The sequence below is a fragment of the Pongo abelii genome, chromosome 18 (genome assembly GCF_028885655.2).
Source record: "Pongo abelii isolate AG06213 chromosome 18, NHGRI_mPonAbe1-v2.0_pri, whole genome shotgun sequence".
NCBI lineage: Eukaryota > Metazoa > Chordata > Mammalia > Primates > Hominidae > Pongo > Pongo abelii.
The window spans coordinates 13,716,811-13,737,559 of NC_072003.2; the positions used below are offsets into that span (position 1 = coordinate 13,716,811).

The window sequence follows — 20,749 nt, forward strand, 5'->3', positions numbered from 1 at the left end:
GGGACTACAGGTGCCCGCCACCACGCCTGGCTGATTTTTTGTATTTTTAGTAGAGACAGCGTTTCACCGTGTCAGCCAGGATAGTCTTGATCTCCTGACCTCATGGTCTGCCCACCTCGGCCTCCAAAAATCCTGGGATTACAAGTGTGAGCCACCAAGCCTGGCCTACTGTGATTTTTTTTTTTTTTTTTAAAAAAAAAAACATAATCAGCCATGAGCTGAACACAATAGATGCTACTTCATTTAACTCTGATAAGGCCTTTGAAACTCCTGTTTTTATTGAGTGCAGTTTATTCTACCACTGGTGTGATATAGTGGCCTAAGTCACCACCTATGGGGAGTGCTTCCTTGTTTTCTTCCAGTGTAACAAGAGGTATGTAGTTTAGAAATGTCCTGTATTCCACTGATGCTATAATGAAAACCTTCTTTTCCAGCTAGTGCATGTTTATGTTTATTTTATTTTTTATGTTTATTTTTTATAACACCTCTGGCTGGCAGGAATTATTTTTAATTTTTTTTTTTTTTTGAGACAGGGTCCCACTCTGTTGCCCAGGCTGAGTGCAGTGGTGCAATCATAGCTCACCGGATCCTTGACCTCCTGGGCCCAAATGATCCTCCCACCTCACCCTCCCAAGTAGCTGGGACTACAGCTGTGCACCAGCATGCCTGGCTGATTTTCGAATTTTTTGTAGAAATGGGATTTTGCCATTGCCCAGGCTGGTCCCAAACTCCTGTCCTCGAACAATCCACCTGCCTTGGCCTCCCAGCCTGCTGGGATTACAGGCATGAGACACCACACCCTGCCTACCTGTTGCTTTTTTAATAGTTGGAGACAGTTTCTTAGTTTCTTATGGGAGAAGAAAAGTGGAGACTGCATGATTGATAATGGCTAACTTGCTAGAGTGATGGCCTGGGGAGCACCTGAGGAAGGGACTGTGTCTGGTTCATTTCACATCCCCTTGCATAGCATGATTTCTCTTCTGTATCAGGGAGGTGACCACTAAATATTTGATGCATAAATGGGTGCATGAGTACTGGACATCAGAGTATTTCAGATTGGTTTTCCTTCCTCTTCATTTGTTTCTCTAAAAGTGTTTGGAAGGACTGTGCTTTTTGCAGTGGTATTAAGTATGCACAAGGTCAATATTTTAATTTAATTGTTTACATAAATTTTGTTTTTTTTCCCCCATGGTGAATGTAGAATTAATGAATGAAAGAGGGAAGGAGGTTTATCCCAACAAAAATAACTGAACTTTTCTCAAAAAATAGTACATGGGCTTCAAATGAATTCCCCTCTTCTCAGCAGAACCTCTTTGCAGGGTGTTTAGTACCCATGCCATATTGGTGTTTTTTTTTTTTTTTTTTTGAGACAGAATCTCACTGTCGCCCAGGCTGGAGTGCAATGGTGTGATCTCGACTCACCGCAGCCTCCGCCTAACAGGTACAAGCAATACTCATGCCTCAGCCTCCCGAGTAGCTGAGACCACAGGCACATGCCACCACGCACACCTAATTTTTGTATTTTTAGTAGAGACGGGATTTCACTACGTTGGCTGGGCTGGTCTTGAACTCCTGACCTCAAGTGATTCACTCACCTTTGCCTCTTAAAGTGCTGGGATTACAGGCATGAGCCACCGGGCCTGGCCTATATTGTTTTTTAATTGCTTCAGTGGTGCTGTGTCTTAATTTTTACTGATTTTGATCTTTGGAGGTAATAAACTTGTTTTGAGCGAAAACTGCTTCACATAGTGACTGAACCAGCAGAGCAATACAGTTTGGGTATTATAAAGAAATTTTTTTTATTCGTCTCATACTTGACTCTGAAAGCCATTATAAAATAGAAGTTCCAAATGCATTTAGAGCACTGTATTGGACTAGTGGCAGCATCTCTTGAAGGAACCACTTTATCTGGTACTCGTATGGATGCATAGTTCTAACTTGGTTTTTTTTTTTTTTTTTTTCATAAAAGAAGAGAAACAGCCAGGTTAGAATGTGCCTCTTTCTTCTGCTTTATAGTCATGCCCTGGAATATTTTAGTCACGATAGTCAGGACGCCCAGGTCATCCATACTACCAAGCCTCATCCCATGCTGTTGTTGATATGCTCTAAATCTGACTTAGACCCTCATCTCTCTCCATTTTCAAGGCTTTCCATTCAGGCTGTGTAAATGTCAGGCCCTTTACAGCAGTCTTCTCTCAAGTTCCTTTGATTTCCTTGTCTGGAAGGAAACCAGGTGACTCCTTGTTAGTTTCCCCCTGTAGCCTTCTCCATCCCTGGTGGTTTTGCCTCTCACTCTTGTCTTCCTCTGGCCAGGCTGTGCTAGGTGTCCTCCTTGTTTCCCCACGCCACCTTCAGACGCCTGAATTTTCTTTTCTTTTCTTTTTTTTTTTTTTTTTTTTTTTTGAGACAGAGTTTCGCTCTCGTTGCCCACGCTGGAGTGCAATGGTGCGATCTCAGCTCACCGCAACCTCTGCCTCCTGGGTTCAAGTAATTCTCCTGCCTCACCCTCCCAAGTAGCTGGGATTACAGGCACGTGTCACCACACCCAGCTAATTTTGTATTTTTAGTAGAGACAGTTTCTCCATGTTGGCCAGGCTGGTCTCCAACTCCCGACCTCAGATGATCCACCTGCCTCGGCCTCCCAAAGTGCTGGGATTACGGGTGTGATCGCCGTGCCCGGCCCCTGAATTTTCTTTTGTACAGGAGCCACCATTCTCAGGCTGTCACCAGCTCTGCCGCCCCTCTATGCTGACTCCTGTAGGCACAGCGTGCTTCGTAGCCTTGGCTTTGGTGTGTTATCATTCTGTCCACTCCTGCCCCTCTCTGGGTGACTTTAGTATCCTCAAGGATAACCAGCAAATGCTCTGGTCTGTTTCTTGACCAGGTGGTCAGCATCTTTCTATCTCTCTTTAGTCCTCTATACCAATGGCAGCGTCATGGGTCTTAGGGTCAAAAACTGCACCTCTCATTTACTCTTCTTTTTTTTTTTTTTTCCATTTTTGAGACAGGGTGTTGCTTTGTCACCAGGCTGGAGTGCACTGGCACATTCATGACTCACTGCAACGTTGACCTCCTGGGCCCAAGTGATTCTCCCACCTCAGCCTTCCGTGTAGCTGGAACCATAGGTGCACACCATCGTGCGCAGCTAATTTTTACGTTTTTTATAGAGGCAGGGTCTCACTATATTGTCCAGGCTGGTCTCAAACTCCTGGGTTCAAGCAGTATTCCTGCCGCCACCCCCTAAAGCTCTGGGATTATAGGAATGACCTGTTGTGCATGGTCTCATTTATTGTTTTTAGTGTTTTTACTGTTTCTTTTTTTGAGAGTACTACTTCTTGTGCTTCTAATTCACTTGCTCTGGTACCTATTTCAGCAATCTGTTGACTTTCATTGCTTTTTCACTATCTGTTGCCTTCCCCGCTTCTCCTCTCTGTGTTCTTCTCCGTGTATCATACCAGGAGGCACATGATATCATTTGTCCCATTACTGGTGATGTTAACTTGGACCACTTTTTTTGCCAGTTAGTTTTAGCATCTATTGATAGTTCTTGCTTTAAGCAATTATCGTTGAGTGATGGTGGTTTTCTACGTTCATTGTTCTTTCTACAAATTCCTTAGTGTCCCATGGCTTTGTTGTTATTGTTGTTTTGAGATAGTCTCACCCTGTCATCCAGGCTGGAGTGCAGTGGCGTGATCTTGGCTCACTGCAACCTCCACCTCCCAGATTCAAGTGATTCTCCCACCTCAGCCTCCTGAGTACCTGGGACTACAGGTGCGTGCCACCATGCGTGGCAAATTTTTGTATTTTTTGGTAGAGAGAGGATTTTACCATATTGAACAGGCTGGTCTTAAACTCTTGATCTTAAGTGATCTGCCCTCCTCAGCCTCCCAAAGTGGTGGGATTATAGGCATGAGCCAGGTGCCTGGCCTCCCATGGTGTTTTTGTTTTTTTTTTTTTGAGATGGAGTTTCGCCCTTGTTGCCCAGGCTGGAGTGGAATGGCGCAATCTTGACTCACCGCAACCTCTGCCTCCCAGGTTCAAGCGATTCTCCTGCCTCAGCCTCCCGAGTAGTTGGGATTACAGGCATGTGCCACCACGCCCGGCTAATTTTGTATTTTTAGTAGAGACAGGGTTTCTCCATGTTGGTCAGGCTGGTCTCGAACTCACGACCTCAGGTGATCTGCCCGCCTTGGCCTCCCAAAGTTCTGGGATTACAGGCGTGAGCAACTGTGCCCGGTCCCCATGGCTTTTAATACCACCCATGTCCCAATGATAAATAAATGTATATCTCAACACCTTTCTCTTGAGCTATAGGCTTGTAACTGCAACTTTTAATTTGTGTATACCCTTAGATGATTTAACATGTCCGTGGCCGGGCGTGGTGGCTCACGCCTGTAATCTCAGCACTTTTAGAGGCTGAGATGGGCAGAGCACCTGAGGTCAGGAGTGCAAGACCAGCCTGGCCAACATGTTGAAACCTTGTCTCTACTAAAATACAAAAATTAGCTGGGTATGGTGGCGGATGCCTGTAATCCCAGCAACTTGGGAGGCTGAGGCAGGAGAATTGCTTGAACCCAAGAGGTGGCGGTTGCAGTGAGCCGAGATCATGCCGTTGCACTCTAGCCTGGGTGACAGAGCAAGACTTTGTCTTAAAAAGAAAAAAAAGAAAAAAAAATAGTATGTCCAAAAGGTAGCTTTTGATTTTCACTCCTTGGACCCCAATACCTATTTTTCCCCTCATTGTCTTCACATCTGTTAGTGGCCCTACCATCTTCCAAATTGCTTGAACCAAATAGCAAGGTGTTTATTTTTATTTTTATTTTTATTTTTATTTTTTTTGAGACAGAGTCTCACACTGTCGCCAGGCTGAAGTGCAGTGGCGCGATCTCGGCTCACTGCAACCTCTGCCTCCTGTGTTCAAGTGATTCTCCTGCCTCAGCTTCCCAAGTAGCTGGGACTACAGGCATGCGCCACCATGCCCAGCTAATTTTTGTATTTTTAGTAGAGACGGGGTTTCACCATGTTGGCCAGGCTGGTCTCCTCCATCTTTTGACCTCGTGATCCGCCTGCCTCGGCCTCTCAAAGTGGTTGGATTATAGGCGTGAGCCACCATACCTGGCCGCAAGGTGTTATTCTTGATTTTGCCTTTCCCTTTATCCTTCATCTCCAGGATATCAGTAAGTGTTACCTCTTATGTCTAGAAAATCACTGTCCCCTTCTACCCTGCCATCTCTACACCAGGGTTACAAACGAGAGCCCACTGCTGGCTCCTTGTTTTGTAAATAAGATTTGTTGGACTACAGCTATGCCCATACATGTACATTTTATGTATGGCTGCTTTTGTGCCACAACAGCAGGGTTGAGTATTGCAACAGAGACCCCCATTGCCCGCAAGCCTAAAACATTTACTATCGAGCCCTTTAAGAAAAAGTTTGCTGGCCGGGCGTGGTGGCCATGGCTCCCGCCTGTAATCCCAGCACTTTGGGAGGCTGAGGCGGGCAGTGAGGTCTGGAGTTCGAAACCAGCCTGGCCAACATGGCGAAACCCCGTCTCTACCGAAAATACAAAAATTAGCCTGGTGTGATGGTGTACACTTGTAATTCCAGCTACTCGGGAGGCTGAGACAGAAGAATTGCTTGAACCCAGGAGGCAGGGTTTGCAGGGAGCTCAAATTGTGCCATTGCATGCCAGCCTGGGTGACAGAGTAAGACTGTCTCACAACAAAACAAAACAAAGAAAAAGTTTGCTGACCTCTGATCTGAGCTCTTGTCTCTTGCCTGGACAATTGCTCCTGACTTGTTTCCCAACTTCCACTCTCAGAGTAGTCATCATGGCCTTTGAAACATTATGCAGATAAGGTAATTATGTTGCTTAAAATCTTCTAATGTTGTCCAGCCACTGTTAGAATAATGTACATTTCTTAGCCCGGCCTGTGAGGGCCTACAGAATCTTGCTCCATACTCTCTCCAATCTGATGCTGTACCATTCCATTTTTGCTCATGGCATCTGGCCACACCAGCTCCTTGCTGCTCCTGGAATCGTCCAAGCCATTTCCATGTTCTGGGTATCAATACTTGTTTCCCCTACCCGAAAGACTCTTCCCCTAGCTCCTTTCGTATCCGACTTACTCTCATCCTTTGGGTTTTCCCTGACTTTCCTGATTTTCTTGTCAGAAGTAGTTCCCTTCACTACAAAGCAGGATGCATCAGCTTGTCACTGTTCATTCCCCAGTGCCTAATATAATGCTTTGGCACAGCATAAGTGCCAGATAAATGTTTCTTGAAAGAAGACTGAATGAATGGATGAATGATAAACACATTTCAAAATCACTTGCCTTTCTGTTCATTTTTCGAGATGTAGTTAAATATGGTAAATCTTTCCTGAGTAATTTAGACTCTTTGGTTTGTTAAACAAATTTTATGTTAGACAGTTATTTCTGCTAATGCATTCTTTTTAAAATCATGTTTAGGAATTCCATATTTAAATCAGGAAGAAGAAAGACAGTTAAGAGAGCAGTATGATGAAAAACGTTCACAGGCGAATGGTGCAGGAGCTCTATCCTACGTATCTCCTAACACTTCAAAATGTCCTGTCACGATTCCTGAGGATCAAAAGAAGTTTATTGACCAAGTGGTGTAAGTTCCTAAACTAAAACTAAGCATGCATTGTGTGCTATATATTGGGGCATGACAGGCATCTATATCTCAAACCTGTGCTTTACAAACATAGTACACACACAGGTGTGGTGTTGTGAATGGCAGGATATAATTGTGGCATATTAAAAAATTTTTTTTTTTTTTTTTTTTTTTTTTTTGAGACAGTCTTGCTCTGTTGCCCAGGCTGGAGTGCGATGGTGCAATCCTGGCTTACTGCAACCTCTGCCTCCTAGGTTCAAGCAATTCTTTTGCCTCAGCCTCCCGAGTAGCTGGGATTATAAGCGTGCACCACAACACCCGCCTAATTTTTATATTTTCAATAGAGATGAGGTTTCGCCATGTTGGCCATGCTGGTCTCGAACTCCTGGCCTCAAGTGATCCGCCCGCCTCAGCCTCTCAAAGTGTTGAGATTACAGGCATAAGCCAGCATGCCTAGCCAGCATATTCAAATTTGTGTAACAGCAACAAATTGTAAATAGAGTTCCATGTATTGTACTTGGACTTGCTACATGTCACTAGGCAAGGGATTTCAGTACGTGGGCAGACCTGCGTGGATTTTTTATTTTATTTTATTTTTTTAAATAGAGACGTATCTCACTATGTTTCCCAGGCTGGTGTCAAACTCCTGAGCTCAAGGGATCTTCCTGCCTCCGCCTCCCAGAGTGCTGGGATTACAGGCATGAGCCATTGCCCGGCCCCTTTTCTTGTTTTTTAAATGCTAATCAGCTGACTTCTAAAACTTGCATGGACTGAATACCTGACAGCCACTGTCCAATGTCCTTGAAGGCAGAGGAGTGGATCAGGCTTATCCAGCCTGCAGCATGTCCATGTTCTCTTTGCTTGCAGTAAAGGTGCCGACAAGCAGATGTGATCTTGGACAAGTGTCTGGTCTTGCTCAGCTTAGTTGTTGGTGTAACCATTTTACTGGGAAAGTCAAAAATTAAATCACTTGTATTGATGAGTCCTTGAGAAGTTGTGACTAATAAATAGCAGCAGTAACCCTCTTCCCCCCAAAATATGCCAAATAAAGCTTTTTTATTTTATGTTATTTAGTTTTTGAGACAGGGTCTCGCTCTGTTGCCAAGGCTGGAGTGCAGTGACGGGATCACAGCTCACTGCAGCCTCAACTTCCTGGGCTCAGGCGATCCTCCCACCTCCGCTTCTGGAGTAGCTGGGACCACAGTTACACTGCATCACGCCCAGCTGATTTTTAAGATTTATTTTTTGTAGTGAGGGGCTCTCAGTATATTGCCCAGGCTGGTCGCGAACTCCTGGGCTCAAGTGATCTACCCAGCGTCGACCTCCCAAAGTGCTGGGATTCTATGCTTAGGTCAAAATAAAGTATTTTTTAAAAAGTCTTTAAACTAAAAGTTCTAGGGTAATTTGGTAGAATTACATTGTCACGTGTTCTTATATTTAGACTGTTTTTGGCTGTGATTATTTTCTTGGTTGATGACTTCATTCCTTAAAGATACTGATGGTTATGGTCTATTCTAATTCCTCAGAGAGAAAATAGAGGATTTATTACAAAGTGAAGAAAACAAGAACTTGGATTTAGAGCCGTGTACCGGGTTAGTTGTCCTGAACATTTTTGCATGTTCTTTTTTTGGAAAGGTAGATGATTTGTGGCATTTGATGCATCTAGTCTTTTAAAAACAGCTTTATAAAGGGTCTTTTTATTATTGGTATGTTCTCAAGAATTAAACACTAACTTTAGCGTTACACAGTGGGGATGACTGTGTACACTGAGACACTGAATGAATGCTTTGTCCTGTACTTGGAGCGGAGAAAACTGTTGTGCAACCTTGACTTTCAGTTATGCCCAAGAGTGGCATAATTAATTTGGCCTTGAGGAGCGCTTAATACGTGAAGCCTTCAGAAGAAAGAATTCACTTTCAGGCTACTTCCACCCTTCTAATTTCTCTCTGTATTCAAAGAACATTAGCATTTCAAACACTCAGTAACGTGATTGTCTTTTTTTCCTTTTAGTTTGTGAGGAGTTTCACAAAAGTATTTCAATGCATCTGTCTACTTTAAACTCTCTTTATGCAGCTGCAGGAAGCACTATTTTGATTAGACAAGAACTTCTACCTCTTCAATAAAAGCAGCATAATATTAAAGAAAATTTTAGAAGACAAGTGATGAGGAATTCCCCCCACCTCAAATAACCTGCGTATTTTTGTTTGCAAATTACCTATCAGTTCTAATGAAGTCACTTTTTAAAGTGAAATCCTTCTCAACAAATGCTTGATCAGTTCGGATTTACTTCTAATGAGCCAAAATCAATACCTTTTCTTTTGTTTTTATAGGTTCCAAAGAAAACTAATTTATCAGACTTTGAGCTGGAAGTAAGTATTTATATTGTATGCAGGAGCTCTGTGGGGGACCCAGGATTTAAAGACTAAATATAATCTCTTAGCTCTCATTTCCTTTTTGAAATTCTGCGGTTCTCAAGTGATTTGACCACATGAAGTTCCCCCTACTTTCTTAAGTTGAATACTCACTTAATTTTCTTTTGTTATTGTTTTTTAACAGATGCTTTAAGGCTTCTTAAAATAATTATCACTTTGGTGCATCCGTTAAGCTGTGGCTTGGTAGTGTTTTTGTCCTTTGGGGTATACAATAAATATTTGGTTTTCAGACCTAGGAAATACTCAGATGAATGCTTTTGGTAAAGCAAGAGTTCTTAACTTAGGGTGAGACTATGGATGGGTTTCAGGAGGTCTGTGAATCCCCTGAAATAACATCCAGACTTTTGTGTGTGTATTTTTCCAAGGATGTTTCCCTTGGTTTCCTTATGTTTGCAGGTGGGTCTTCAACTCAGAAACTGAATGTTGACATAGACAGGTGGACATTTCCATTTGACTTTGGGGACCTTGTTCTTCTGTTGGAATCTACCAGTGACATGTATACTGGGAATATACTTTGAACACAATAGGAAAGGGCTGTTTAGTTTGCCCACACTCCTTTCCTGTCATGTCGTCCTTGCAGCCTACTCCACCTGCATTCCAGATCCCTCTCCTCCTTGGCTGATGCAAGCTGTTAATACCATGCAAGACTACAGCAGAGTTGGCCGTCTAAAACCTCCTCTTTATATGCCCCGTGCAATCTAAAAAGACTTTCAGGCCGGGCACGGTGGCTCACTCCTGTAATCCTAGTACTTTGGGAGGCCGAGGTGGGCAGATCACCTGAGGTCAGGAGTTCAAAACCAGCCTGGCCAACATGGTGAAACCCCGTCTCTACTACAAATACAAAATTTAGCTGGACATGGTGGCACATGCCTGTGATCCGAGCTACTTGGGAGGCAAAGGCAGGAGAATCTCTTGAACCCAGGAGGCAAAGGTTGCAGTGAGCCAAGATTGCAGCTTGGCACTCCAGCCTGAGTGGCAGAGTGAGACTCCATCTCAAAAAAATAAATAAATAAATAAAATAAAAAGACTTTCACAATTTCAGTTAGGAAACATTTTTATATTTGGAAGCAAGATTTGACTCTGTGGTAATGAGTTGACTGTATTTTGAGATGTAGGACATTTTAGAAAGTGCCTAAGTCCTGGCCAGGCGCATTGGCTCACACCTGTAATCCTAACACTTTGGGAGGCCCAGGCGGCAGGATCACGAGGTCAGGAGATGGAGACCATCCTGGCTAACATGGTGAAACTCCGTTTCTACTATAAATACAAAAAATTAGCCGGGTGTGGTGGCGGATGCCTGTAGATCCAGCTACTTGGGAAGCTGAGGCAGGAGAATGGCATGAACCAGGGAGGCGGAGCTTGCAGTGAGCCGAGATCGCGCCACTGCCCTCCAGCCTGGGCGACAGAGAGAGACTCTTGTCTCAAAAAAAAAAAAAAAAAAAAAGAAAATACCTAAGTCCTAAAAAAACTAATTTGAAGTCAAATCCGTGTTTATGTGTTTAAGAACAAGGGTAAGGAAACATTTAGCAGCTGAAACGTTATAAAATAAATGTGCTGTAAAGTCTCCATTGTAGTGATAATTATTTCGTAGTTAATAAAACTTACATTTCTTAATTTATAGCTGGATAGTTGCTTATAAAATACTTTGGGATTTAGCTGTCATTGACTCATCTACTGATACCATGTTTTTCTTTTCTTTAGGTATCCGAAAGGCATTCATGTTGAGACTTTAGAAACTGAAAAGGTAACCCCAAAAATTATCTAGGGCTAACATGAAACACATCCATTGTTACACTGATGTGGGTTTCTTTTTTTTTCCTTTTTTTTTCCCCTCAGGGTCTTGCTCTGATTACCCAGGCTGGAGTGCAGTGGGCGATCACGGCTCACTGCAGCCTTGACTTCCTGGGCTCAGGTGATCCTCCTACCTCAGCCTCCCAAGCTGGGACTACAGGCTCGTGCCACTATGCCTGGCTAATTTTTTATATTTTTAGTAGAGACAGGGTTTCGCCCTGTTGCCAATGCTAGTCTTGAACTCCTGGGCTCAAACAATTTGCCTGCCTCGGCCTCGCAGAGTGCTGGATTACAGGCCTGAGCCACTGCGCTCAATCCTTAGTGTGCTGAAAGTCAGAATTTGTACCTTGTCTGTGCTTGTTATGAGCTGGGTAACCTGGGGTAAGTCGTTTGACCTCTTCAAGCCTCATTTTCCTTTTCTGTACATTAGGACTGAGCGTGATAACGGTGATCTGTACTTTCTCATAGCTTTTTTATGGTGATACCGTGGGTAAGTGGAAGTGATGCCTTGTAAACTTGAAAGTATACAAATGTTACTTTGTATTCTTAGTATGACAGAAAGCTATGATGGTACATGTGAAGAAATGGCTTCATGTTGCGTGGGCAGATAAAATTAAATTTCAGAATCTGGGTCATAAGCATAGCTATTGTCCTGAGTACACAGGGTACACTGATAGAATTGTGATGGGAAGTGGGTGGCTAGTGGTGGGTTCCTTCTGCAGTGTTTCAATTTTATAATTTGTTGTTGCTCTTAAGTCAGGTATAAAATTGGAGATTAAATAAAGTAGAAAAATAATCTTGGTAGATGATTTATCTTTAGTGGACACAAAATATATATGAGAAAGAAAGTACTAGTTATCTGACACGTTGGCAGAAAATCCAGGGTTTTTTCTTATGGTAATACAACATATAACATATATGTAAGTTTTGTTAATGTTAATACAACATACACATTTTACTTTAAAACTCTTCAGAAATCGATGTTCAAATGCAATATAACTTTTTTAGTATTTGTCATAGGAAATGTCTTATTCTCACAGTCTGTTGATATTTTTAACTGATGTCTGTTGGGTTGAATTAATAAACCGTAGGAAAATGTCATGGAAACACAGAGACAAAATTTGGTTTGTAATGCATCAGCTCAACTTATGTTGGCATTTCAAAGTATTTTCTGTTGTCTTTGGCTCATGAAAGACTACAGTGGCTGGGCATGGTGGCTCAGGCCTGTAATCCCAGCACTTTGAGAGGCTGAGATGAACAGGTCATTTGAGCCCAGGAGTTTGAGACCAGCCTGGACAACATGGTGAAACTCCGTCTCTACTAAAAATATAAAAAGAAATTAGCCAGGCATAGTGGTACATGCCTGTAGTCCCAGCTACTCAGGAGGCTGAGGTGAGAGGATCATCTGAGCCCAGGAATTTGAGGCTGCAGTGAGCTGTGATCATGCCACTGCACTCCAACCTGAGCAATGGGAGTGGTAACCTGTCACACGTACAAAAAGTGTGCAGTTACAAAAATTATAACTTCTGGCTGGGTGTGGTGGCTCATGCCTGTAGTCCCAGCACTTTGGGATGCCAAGGTGGGCAGATCACTTGAGGTCAGGAGTTTGAGACCAGCCTGGGCAACATGATGAAACCCTGTCTCTACTACAAATAAAAAAATTAGCTGGGCATATTGGTGCGCACCTGTAATCTTGGTTACTCTGGAGGCTGAGGCAGGAGAATCGCTTGAATCTGGGAGGCAGAGTTTGCAGTGAGCTGAGGTTGTGCCACTGCACTTCAGCTTGGGTGACAGAGTGAGACTGTCTCAAAAAAAAATTGTAACGGCAGCAGAAATCTGAATTTTTTGGATTAAGTTGCCTCTAGAAAATTGTATATATCTGTGGCCAGGACCGTGGCTCACACCTGTAATCCCAGCACTTTGGGAGACCAAGGCGGGTAGATCACCTGAGGTGGGGGAGTTTGAGACCAGCCTGACCAACATGGAGAAACTCCGTCTCTACTAAAAATACAAAAATTAGCCGGGTGTGGTGGCACAAGCCTGTGATCCCAGCTACTTGGGAGGCTGAGGTAAGATAATCGCTTGAACCCAGGAGGCGGAGGTTGCAGTGAGCCGAGATCGTGCCATTGCACTCCAGCCTGAGCAACAAGAGCGAAACTCTGTCTCAATAAAAAAGAAAGAGAAAAGAAAATCGTATATCTGCTTTATGTCTTTTAGAAGGAGCGATATATAGTTATCAGCAAAGTAGATGAAGAAGAACGCAAAAGAAGAGAGCAGCAGAAACATGCCAAAGAACAGGTAATTGGGCTATGTTAATTCTTGGGGGGTGAGAAATGGCAACATAAATATTGATTTATTCCTGTCTATTTCAGATCATATGTTGGATTCAATTTAATGAATAGTTTTCTTTCATAGAACAATGGAATTGGCAGAAAAACTTGGACTAGAATAAGGGGAAGTTAGGTTTAAGCATGAGACGTAGCTAGCAAAGTGAGTCTGATGTCACTGTTGACCAGTGTCTACTTAAGCCAGTCCTGAAGAAAGTACTCTTGATTCTCATTTAGCTTGTGTCACTGAGCGTCACTGTCCTTTAATACTGCAATGTCTAATTTCATGTATAGTTACTACTTTTCCTTAAAGCAAGTTGAGAGCACATGATCTGACAGATGAGGATGACATGCTTAGGTTGTACTGTTGGAACATCACCCTGCTTGCTGTGTGAAGAATGGTTTTGAGTGAGTAAGACTGGAGGCAGGAGACCAGTTAAGCTGTGGAGTAACCTAGCTAGGAGATGTTGGTGACCTGGCGTAGGATAGTGAGTAGCAGTGTAGATGGAATCTGGAGATATTTGGAAGGTAGAATCCATGGAATTTATGACTGAATGTGGGTGGTGGAGGAGGAAGGAGGAAGGAGGAAGATGCTCATGCCAGAGATTTGCACAACGGGGTAGACTGCATTCCATTCACTTGGAGGGGTTGGCTGGAGTGACATTGGTTTGGGGGAAAGGTGGAGGAGAGAGGAGTGGGTTTGCACGTGGATGAATGTCATGCTCATAAGTACATTAGGCAGGGTCACTCCTAATTGACTCAACCACAGTGACCCACTTTGGGAGACAGCATATTACCTACACAGAGAAAGATTAGCAAAATGTGCTGCCTGTGGTCCCTGTCCCACATACTAAAAAGGACAACGCAGAAACAAAAGGTGCCAGTTAGAGGCCACGTGTGGTGGCTCATGACTGTAATCGCAGCACTACTTCAGGAGGCTGAGGTGGGAGGATCACTTTGAGCTCAGTAGTTTGAGACCAGCCTGAGCAACATAGCGAAACCCCATCTCTACAAAAAATACAAAAAAAATTATCCAGGTGTGGTGATGTGCGCCTGTAGTCCTAGCTACTTGGGAGGCTGATGCTGGAGAATTGCTTGAACCCGGGAGGTGGAGGTTGCAGTTGCAGTGAGTTGAGATTATGCCACTGTACTCCAGCTGGGGTGACAGAGTGAGACCTTGTCTTAAAAAAAAAAAAAGGATGATTGCAGCATGTGTTGTGTGATGTGGCTTCACTGAGGAATGAATTCTAGGCTGCAGCTCAGGGCTTTGATACTCTGCAGCTCTCTTCTGACAGGGGCGAGGCAGAGAGCCCCACACCTCCTCAGAACCCAGGAGGCAGTGAGGAACTGTTTCATGACAGCCTCCCAGGAGTGACAGGGAAGGGGGTGGGAGCTGGCCTCATAGCAGTTCCTTAGAAGCCTCTGCCTCCCACCCTTCCCTCCTGATGTGTTCTGCCAAGATGCAGATGAGTCTGTGGCCAAGACGCAGATTAGCCTTTACCTGCATGGCCTGTTTTGATATATGCAAGGCCACCAGGGCACCATCGCGTCCCGCAGAGTGGAAAAAGATGTTCCATTCTGGTTTTGACCTGATGAGGTTTCGGGTGTTTTTAGGACATGCAAGGGTGGATGTCCTCTCAGCAGGTTTGTCAGTGTTCAGCACAGGAGAGGGGTGAGGGCTAGGCATGATTGTCATTGGCAGAGAGACTGGGACTGGATCAGAGCAACTGCGGAGTACGTGAGGAATGAGAAGAGGACCTGGGGCTGAATCCTGAGGACCAACAGCATTTAAATGATAGGCAGAAGTCGACAAAATGTACCGGGAGATTATTGTGGTACACAGCCAAGGGAAGAGAGAAGAAGGGGCAGTCAGCAATGTCAGCTCCCATGTAGGGGTTAGGATTGAGACATGGCTGTTGGATTCAGCCCTGGCAGTAGTTTTTTTAAACTATAATTGAAGCAATTTTTCCCTATCTCTACTAAAAGTACAAAAAAATTAGCCGGGCACAGTGGCATGCGCCTGCAATCCCAGCTACTCGGGAGCCTGAGGCAGGAGAATTGCTTGAACCCGGGAGGCAGAGGTTGCAGTGAGCCGAGATCACGCCACTGCACTCCAGCCTGGACGACAGAGTGAGACTCTGTCTCAAAAACAAAAAACAAAACCAAAAAAGCAATTTTTGTTTTTGTTTGAAATGGAGCCTTGCTTGCAGTGACATGATCTCGGCTCACTGCAACCTCCACCTCCTGAGTTCAAGCGATTCTCCTGCCTCAGCCTCCCATGTAGCTGGGATTACAGGTGCACGCCACCGCATCCGGCTAATTTTTGTGTTTTTAGTGGAGACGGGGTTTCGCCATGCTGGCCAGGCAGGTCTTGAACTCTTGACCTCAGGCGATCTGCCTGCCTCAGCCTCCCAAAGTGCTGGGATTACCAGTGTGAGCTACCATGCCTGGCCTCCAAAAATAATTTTTAATTGTGGTAAAATACACATAACAAAATTTATCATCTTAACTATTAAATGTATAGTTCAGTGACATCAGGTACTTTAACATTGCTGTGCAATCATCACCACCATCCATCTCCAGAATTCTCTTCATCTTGCAAAACCGAAACTCTCTACTAATCAAGCAACTCTCCATCTCCCACCCCTGACACCCAGCCCCTGGCAACCACTGTTCTACTTTCTGTCATATGAATTTGGTCACTCTGAGTACCTCATATAAGTACAGTATTTGTCCTCCTGTGACTGGCTTATTTTTCTTAGCATAGCATCCTCAAGGTTCCCCATGTTATAGCATGTGTCAGAATTTCCTTCCTTTTTAAGGCTGAATAATATTCCATTGTATGGCTGGACCACATTTTGTTTATCCATTTGTTTGTGGACACCTGGGTTGCTTTTGACTGTTGTGAATAATGCTCTTGTGAACTCAGGTATGCAAATACCTATTTGAGTCCCTGCTTTCAGTTCTTTGGGGTATATACCCAGAAATGGAATTGCTGGGTAATATGGGAATTCTTTTTGGGATGAGCCGCCATACTGTTTTCCTTAGCTGCTGCACTGTTTTAACATTTTCATCAACAGCACACGGGTTCCAGTTTCTCTACATCCTTGCAAATTGTTAGTCTTGGGGTTAGTTTTTTTTTGTTTGTTTGTTTTTTGAGATGCAGTTTCGCTCTTATTGCCCAGGCTGGAGTGCAATGGCGCGATCTCGGCTTACTGCATGCAACCTCCGTCTCCTGGGTTCAAGCGATTCTCCTGCCTCAGCCTCCGGAGTAGCTGGGATTACAGGCATGCACCACCACGTCCGGATAATTTTTTGTTTTTAGTAGAGACAGGGTTTCACCATGTTGGTCAGGCTGGTCTCGAACTCCCGACCTCAAGTGATCCATCTGCCTCTGCCTCCCAAAGTGCTCAGATTACAGGCATGAGCCATTGCGCCCGGCCAGTGTTGGGGTTAGTTTTAAGGAGGTGAGCAATTTCAGTGAGCATGAAGACAGAGGGCTGGGAACACCTGGGAGTTAAACTGGAGAAAGCAAGTTAGCTTTGATGAGACAAGTAGAAGGGGCAGTAGTCTGAGAGAGCTTAGAGGAGGGGAGGGTTTTCAAGATAAGAGAGACACTGAGCCTCTTTCAACACTGCTGGAAAGAATATAGGAGAGAAGAAGGTGGATGGGAGAATTTTGTAAAAATGTATTTTTCAAGGGAAAAAAATCAGGAATTATGAAAATACTTAATTTGAGCAGTTAACTGCCAGATGGATTTCCTCAGAATTGAATGTGTTACTGAGTTTAGCCTGCAACTTGGAAATTTTAAAGAAGTCGGTGAAGTGGTGGATAAACCCTAAGCATTGTTGTTTTAGTAACTAATGAATAATTTTCCATTTGTTCATTCCACTTTCTAAAATAGAAGAAAAGTATGTACGTAGATCATTTTAGATGCAGATGTTTGGGAAGATAGGCACAAAGCACAGGAAACTAAAGCTATCTAACTTGATACAAAATTTCAGTGTCTTTTTTTGGGTAGTTTTTTAATTCATTCACATAAGGAATATTTATACATCAATAATACATATATATATATTTTTTTTTTAATTAGGAGGAGCTGAATGATGCTGTGGGATTTTCTAGAGTCATTCATGCCATTGCTAATTCGGTAAGTGAGCCAGACTTTTTAGCAAGATTGCAGAACATGCTATTTCAGGTGAAGTATCTAATTATCATTGCAGATTAATAATTTCATCTCATTTAGAATGTTTACCTGGAACATTCTAAGAAGTTAGAACTTCATCAAGATAGACTGTTGTTATAATGCACTTGGTGAGACATAATTGCTAAATTGTATTCAAATCAATTTTCAGAGAGCCTTGCTTGAAAAATGCATAGGAGGGTTACACTATGTTGTCCGTATATGGGTACGTGGAAACCAAGAGTTATCATTCTCAAAACCAGTAAGAAGTCGAAAAAGAAAGTAAGGAATAAGGGGAGAAACAATCAGATATTTGACCGAAGGTGTTTTGTTCCCTAAGTAGAAGAATCTAGAGGGTAAAAATAATGATGTCTTTGTTTAGTGCTACATAAGTGTAATTGAATCTTATTCTTAATAATATTTGATACATTTTAAAAAGATATTGGCCATTTGTGTAAATGTGCTGGGGGCTCTGTGATAGATATGATGGGTGTTTTTCCTTGCTTTGTGAGGCCTTTCTGAAAACAGGTGGCCGGGCATAGTGGCTCATGTCTGTAATCCCAGCACTTTGGGAGGCCGATGAGGGTGGATTGCTTGAGCTCAGGAGTTCGAGACCAGCCTGGGAAATATGGGGAAACCCCATGTCTACCAAAAATAGAAAAATTAGCCAGGTGTGGTGGTATATGCCTGTGGTTCCAGCTACTTGGGAGGCTGAGGTGGGAGGATCGCTGGAGCTCGGGAAGTCAAGGCTGCAGCGAGCTGTGATCACGCCATTGCACCCCAGCCTGGGTGACAGACAGACCCTGTCTCAAAAAAAAAAGAGGAGAAAGAAAACAGGCATCCACATCTTACATAGGTAAACTAGGTCATGCTGCTGGTTCTAGACAGACAACTTGCTTGGATGCTGAATTGCCTGTAGTCTAGGACATTCTCTTCTTTGAGCACTTGGCCCTGGGAGAAGGAATCATCTTGTACCTTAGATGCTGAACTTTGCATCAGGGAAGCTTTAAGGCCATAGAAACCCTCTCAAAGTTTCATGCTGTCTCACTGCCAGCTGCAGGCTTGTAAACACAGGGGCGCTGTAGGGAAGGCCCCTGCTGTCCTCATTCTGGGATAAACAGAGGTTTACAGAGCCTTGTAAAAGAAGAGGGTTGGCTCATGAGGACTTCTCTGGCTCAAGTAAGTGGGGCGATTAAAGTCGAATAGAAAGTTGGAAAGATCCGGAGAGAAACAAAGCTGTGAGCCTCTTCAGCAGTGGCTGAGATTACAGGTATCCAGAAAAGCAGAGTTGAGTTTCTGGTTCCATTTGCTCATGTTGTGCACACCTAGCCAGCAGACTTTAGATAAGTGGTGGTTTTGATTGAGGCGGGCCCTAAAATTCAGAGATATGGAACATCAGTTGGTTTTGAGCTCTTTTGTAGCCGTCGTGATAGTTCAGTCAGCTTTTCCAAGATTGGACATTTGTTTGCCTTATACACATTCGGATACCTTAGCTTGCTGTACCTGTTTTCTCTTCTTTGACATCTTCTACAGAATATTCATAACCTGTTGCTGACCGTTGGTAGTCAACATCCCAAAGCATACACAAAAAAGCCCTGTTTATTAGCGATCTGGACATTTAAAATTTTTGAGTCTTGAATGAAAGTTGACTAAATAAAATAAGATGCGTAAATCCCATACCTTAAATATATATATATATATATTTTTTTTTTTGAGCCGGAGTCTCGCTCTGTTGTCCTGCTGGAGTGCAGTGGCGCAATCCTGGCTCACCACAACCTCCGCCTCTTGGGTTCAAGCAAGTCTCCTGCCTCAGCCTCCCAAGTAGCTGGGATTACAGGCGCCTGCTACCATGCCTGGCTAATTTCTGTATTTTTAGTTGAGACGGGCTTTCACCACGTTGGCCAGGCTGGTCTCGAACTCTTGACCTCAAGTAATCTGCCTCCTTCAGCCTCCCAAGATACTGGGTTTACAGGCGTGAGCCACCATTCCCGGCTGTATAACTTGGATACTTTTGAATGGTATTGATTGCTGTTCTGTCAGAAGTCCCCCAGTTGGAATTTGTCTCACATTTTCTCATGACTGATCTGAGGATATATGGTTTGGCAAGAATACCACAGAAATGATGGTTCATGATGTCGATCAATTTTTTTTTTTTTTGAGTTGGAGTCTTGCTTTGTCGCCCAGGCTGGAGCGCGGTGGCACGATCTTGGTGTACTGCAAGCTCCGCCTCCTGAGTTCACGCCATTCTCCTGCCTCAGCCTCCTGAGTAGCTGGGACTACAGGCACCTGCCACCACACCAGGCTAATTTTTTGGTATTTTTAGTAGAGACGGGGTTTCACCATGTTAGCCAGGATGGTCTCGGTCTCCTGACCTTGTGATCTGCCCGCTTTGGCCTCCCAAAATGCTGGGATTACAGGCATGAGCCACCGTGCCCTGCCCATGATGTTGATCTTGATTGCTTGGTTAAGGTGGTGTCGGCTGGATTTGTGTTCTGTGAAATTAACTTTATAGTTAATAAGTTAACTATATCATTAAATTATAGTTAAATTAACTATATAGTTTATAGTTTATGAATATCTTGGGGGAGATACTTTGAGACCATGAAAATCCTGTTTTCCCTCAAACTTTGCCTACTAATATTATCGTCTATCAACATATCTTGCCTGCAGCAGTTATTACTGTGGTATTCTAATGGCAAGTTTATATTTCCTTCGTCCTTTCTACATTTATTCTTGGAATTCTTCTATAAAGAAAAAATTGGCTGGGCGTGGTGGCTAACACATGTAAGCCCAGTACTTTGGGAGGCCGAGGGGGGCAGATCACTGGAGGTCAGGAGTTCGACACCAGCCTAACCAACGTGGTGAAATCCCATCTCTACTGAAAATACAAAAATTAGCTGGGCGTGGTGGCACATACCTGTAATCCCAGCTACTTGGGAGGCTGAGGCAGGAGAATTGCTTGAACCTAGGAGGCGGGGGTTGCAGTAACCTGAGATCGCGTGATTGTACTCTAGCCTGGTCACAAAGTTGAGACCCTGACTCAAAAAAAAAAAAAAAAGGGAAAGAAAAAAATGTCCTTTTCCCCTGTTTATTTATGTATTTATTTAATTTTGAGACACAGTCTCTGTTCCCCAAGCTGGGAGTACACTGGCTCACTGCAGCCTCCACCTCCCAGGCTCAAGCGATCCTCCCTCCTCCTTAGCCTCCTGAGTAGCTGGGACTACAGGCATGCATTACCACACGCGGATAATTTTATATATATATTTTTTTTTTGTGGAGACGGGGGTCTTCCTATGTTGTCCAGGCTGGTCTTGAACTCTTAGGCTCAAGCAGTCTCCCCCGCCTCAGCCTCCCAAAGTATTTGGATTATAGGAACGAGCC

General features: G+C 43.7%; 1 protein-coding gene across 8 annotated transcripts in view; it reads left to right on the top strand.

Moving 5' to 3' along the window:
* Nucleotides 1-20,749, top strand: part of PARN (poly(A)-specific ribonuclease) — a 191,294-nt gene that overhangs the window by 13,043 nt on the left and 157,502 nt on the right. For all 8 annotated transcript variants that reach the window (XM_054533037.2, XM_024241365.3, XM_054533038.2 and 5 more), the window contains 6 exon segments: nucleotides 6,470-6,635; nucleotides 8,162-8,227; nucleotides 8,966-9,004; nucleotides 10,769-10,811; nucleotides 13,076-13,156; nucleotides 17,279-17,335. In XM_054533037.2, coding sequence (XP_054389012.1) covers nucleotides 6,470-6,635; nucleotides 8,162-8,227; nucleotides 8,966-9,004; nucleotides 10,769-10,811; nucleotides 13,076-13,156; nucleotides 17,279-17,335 — 452 coding nt within the window.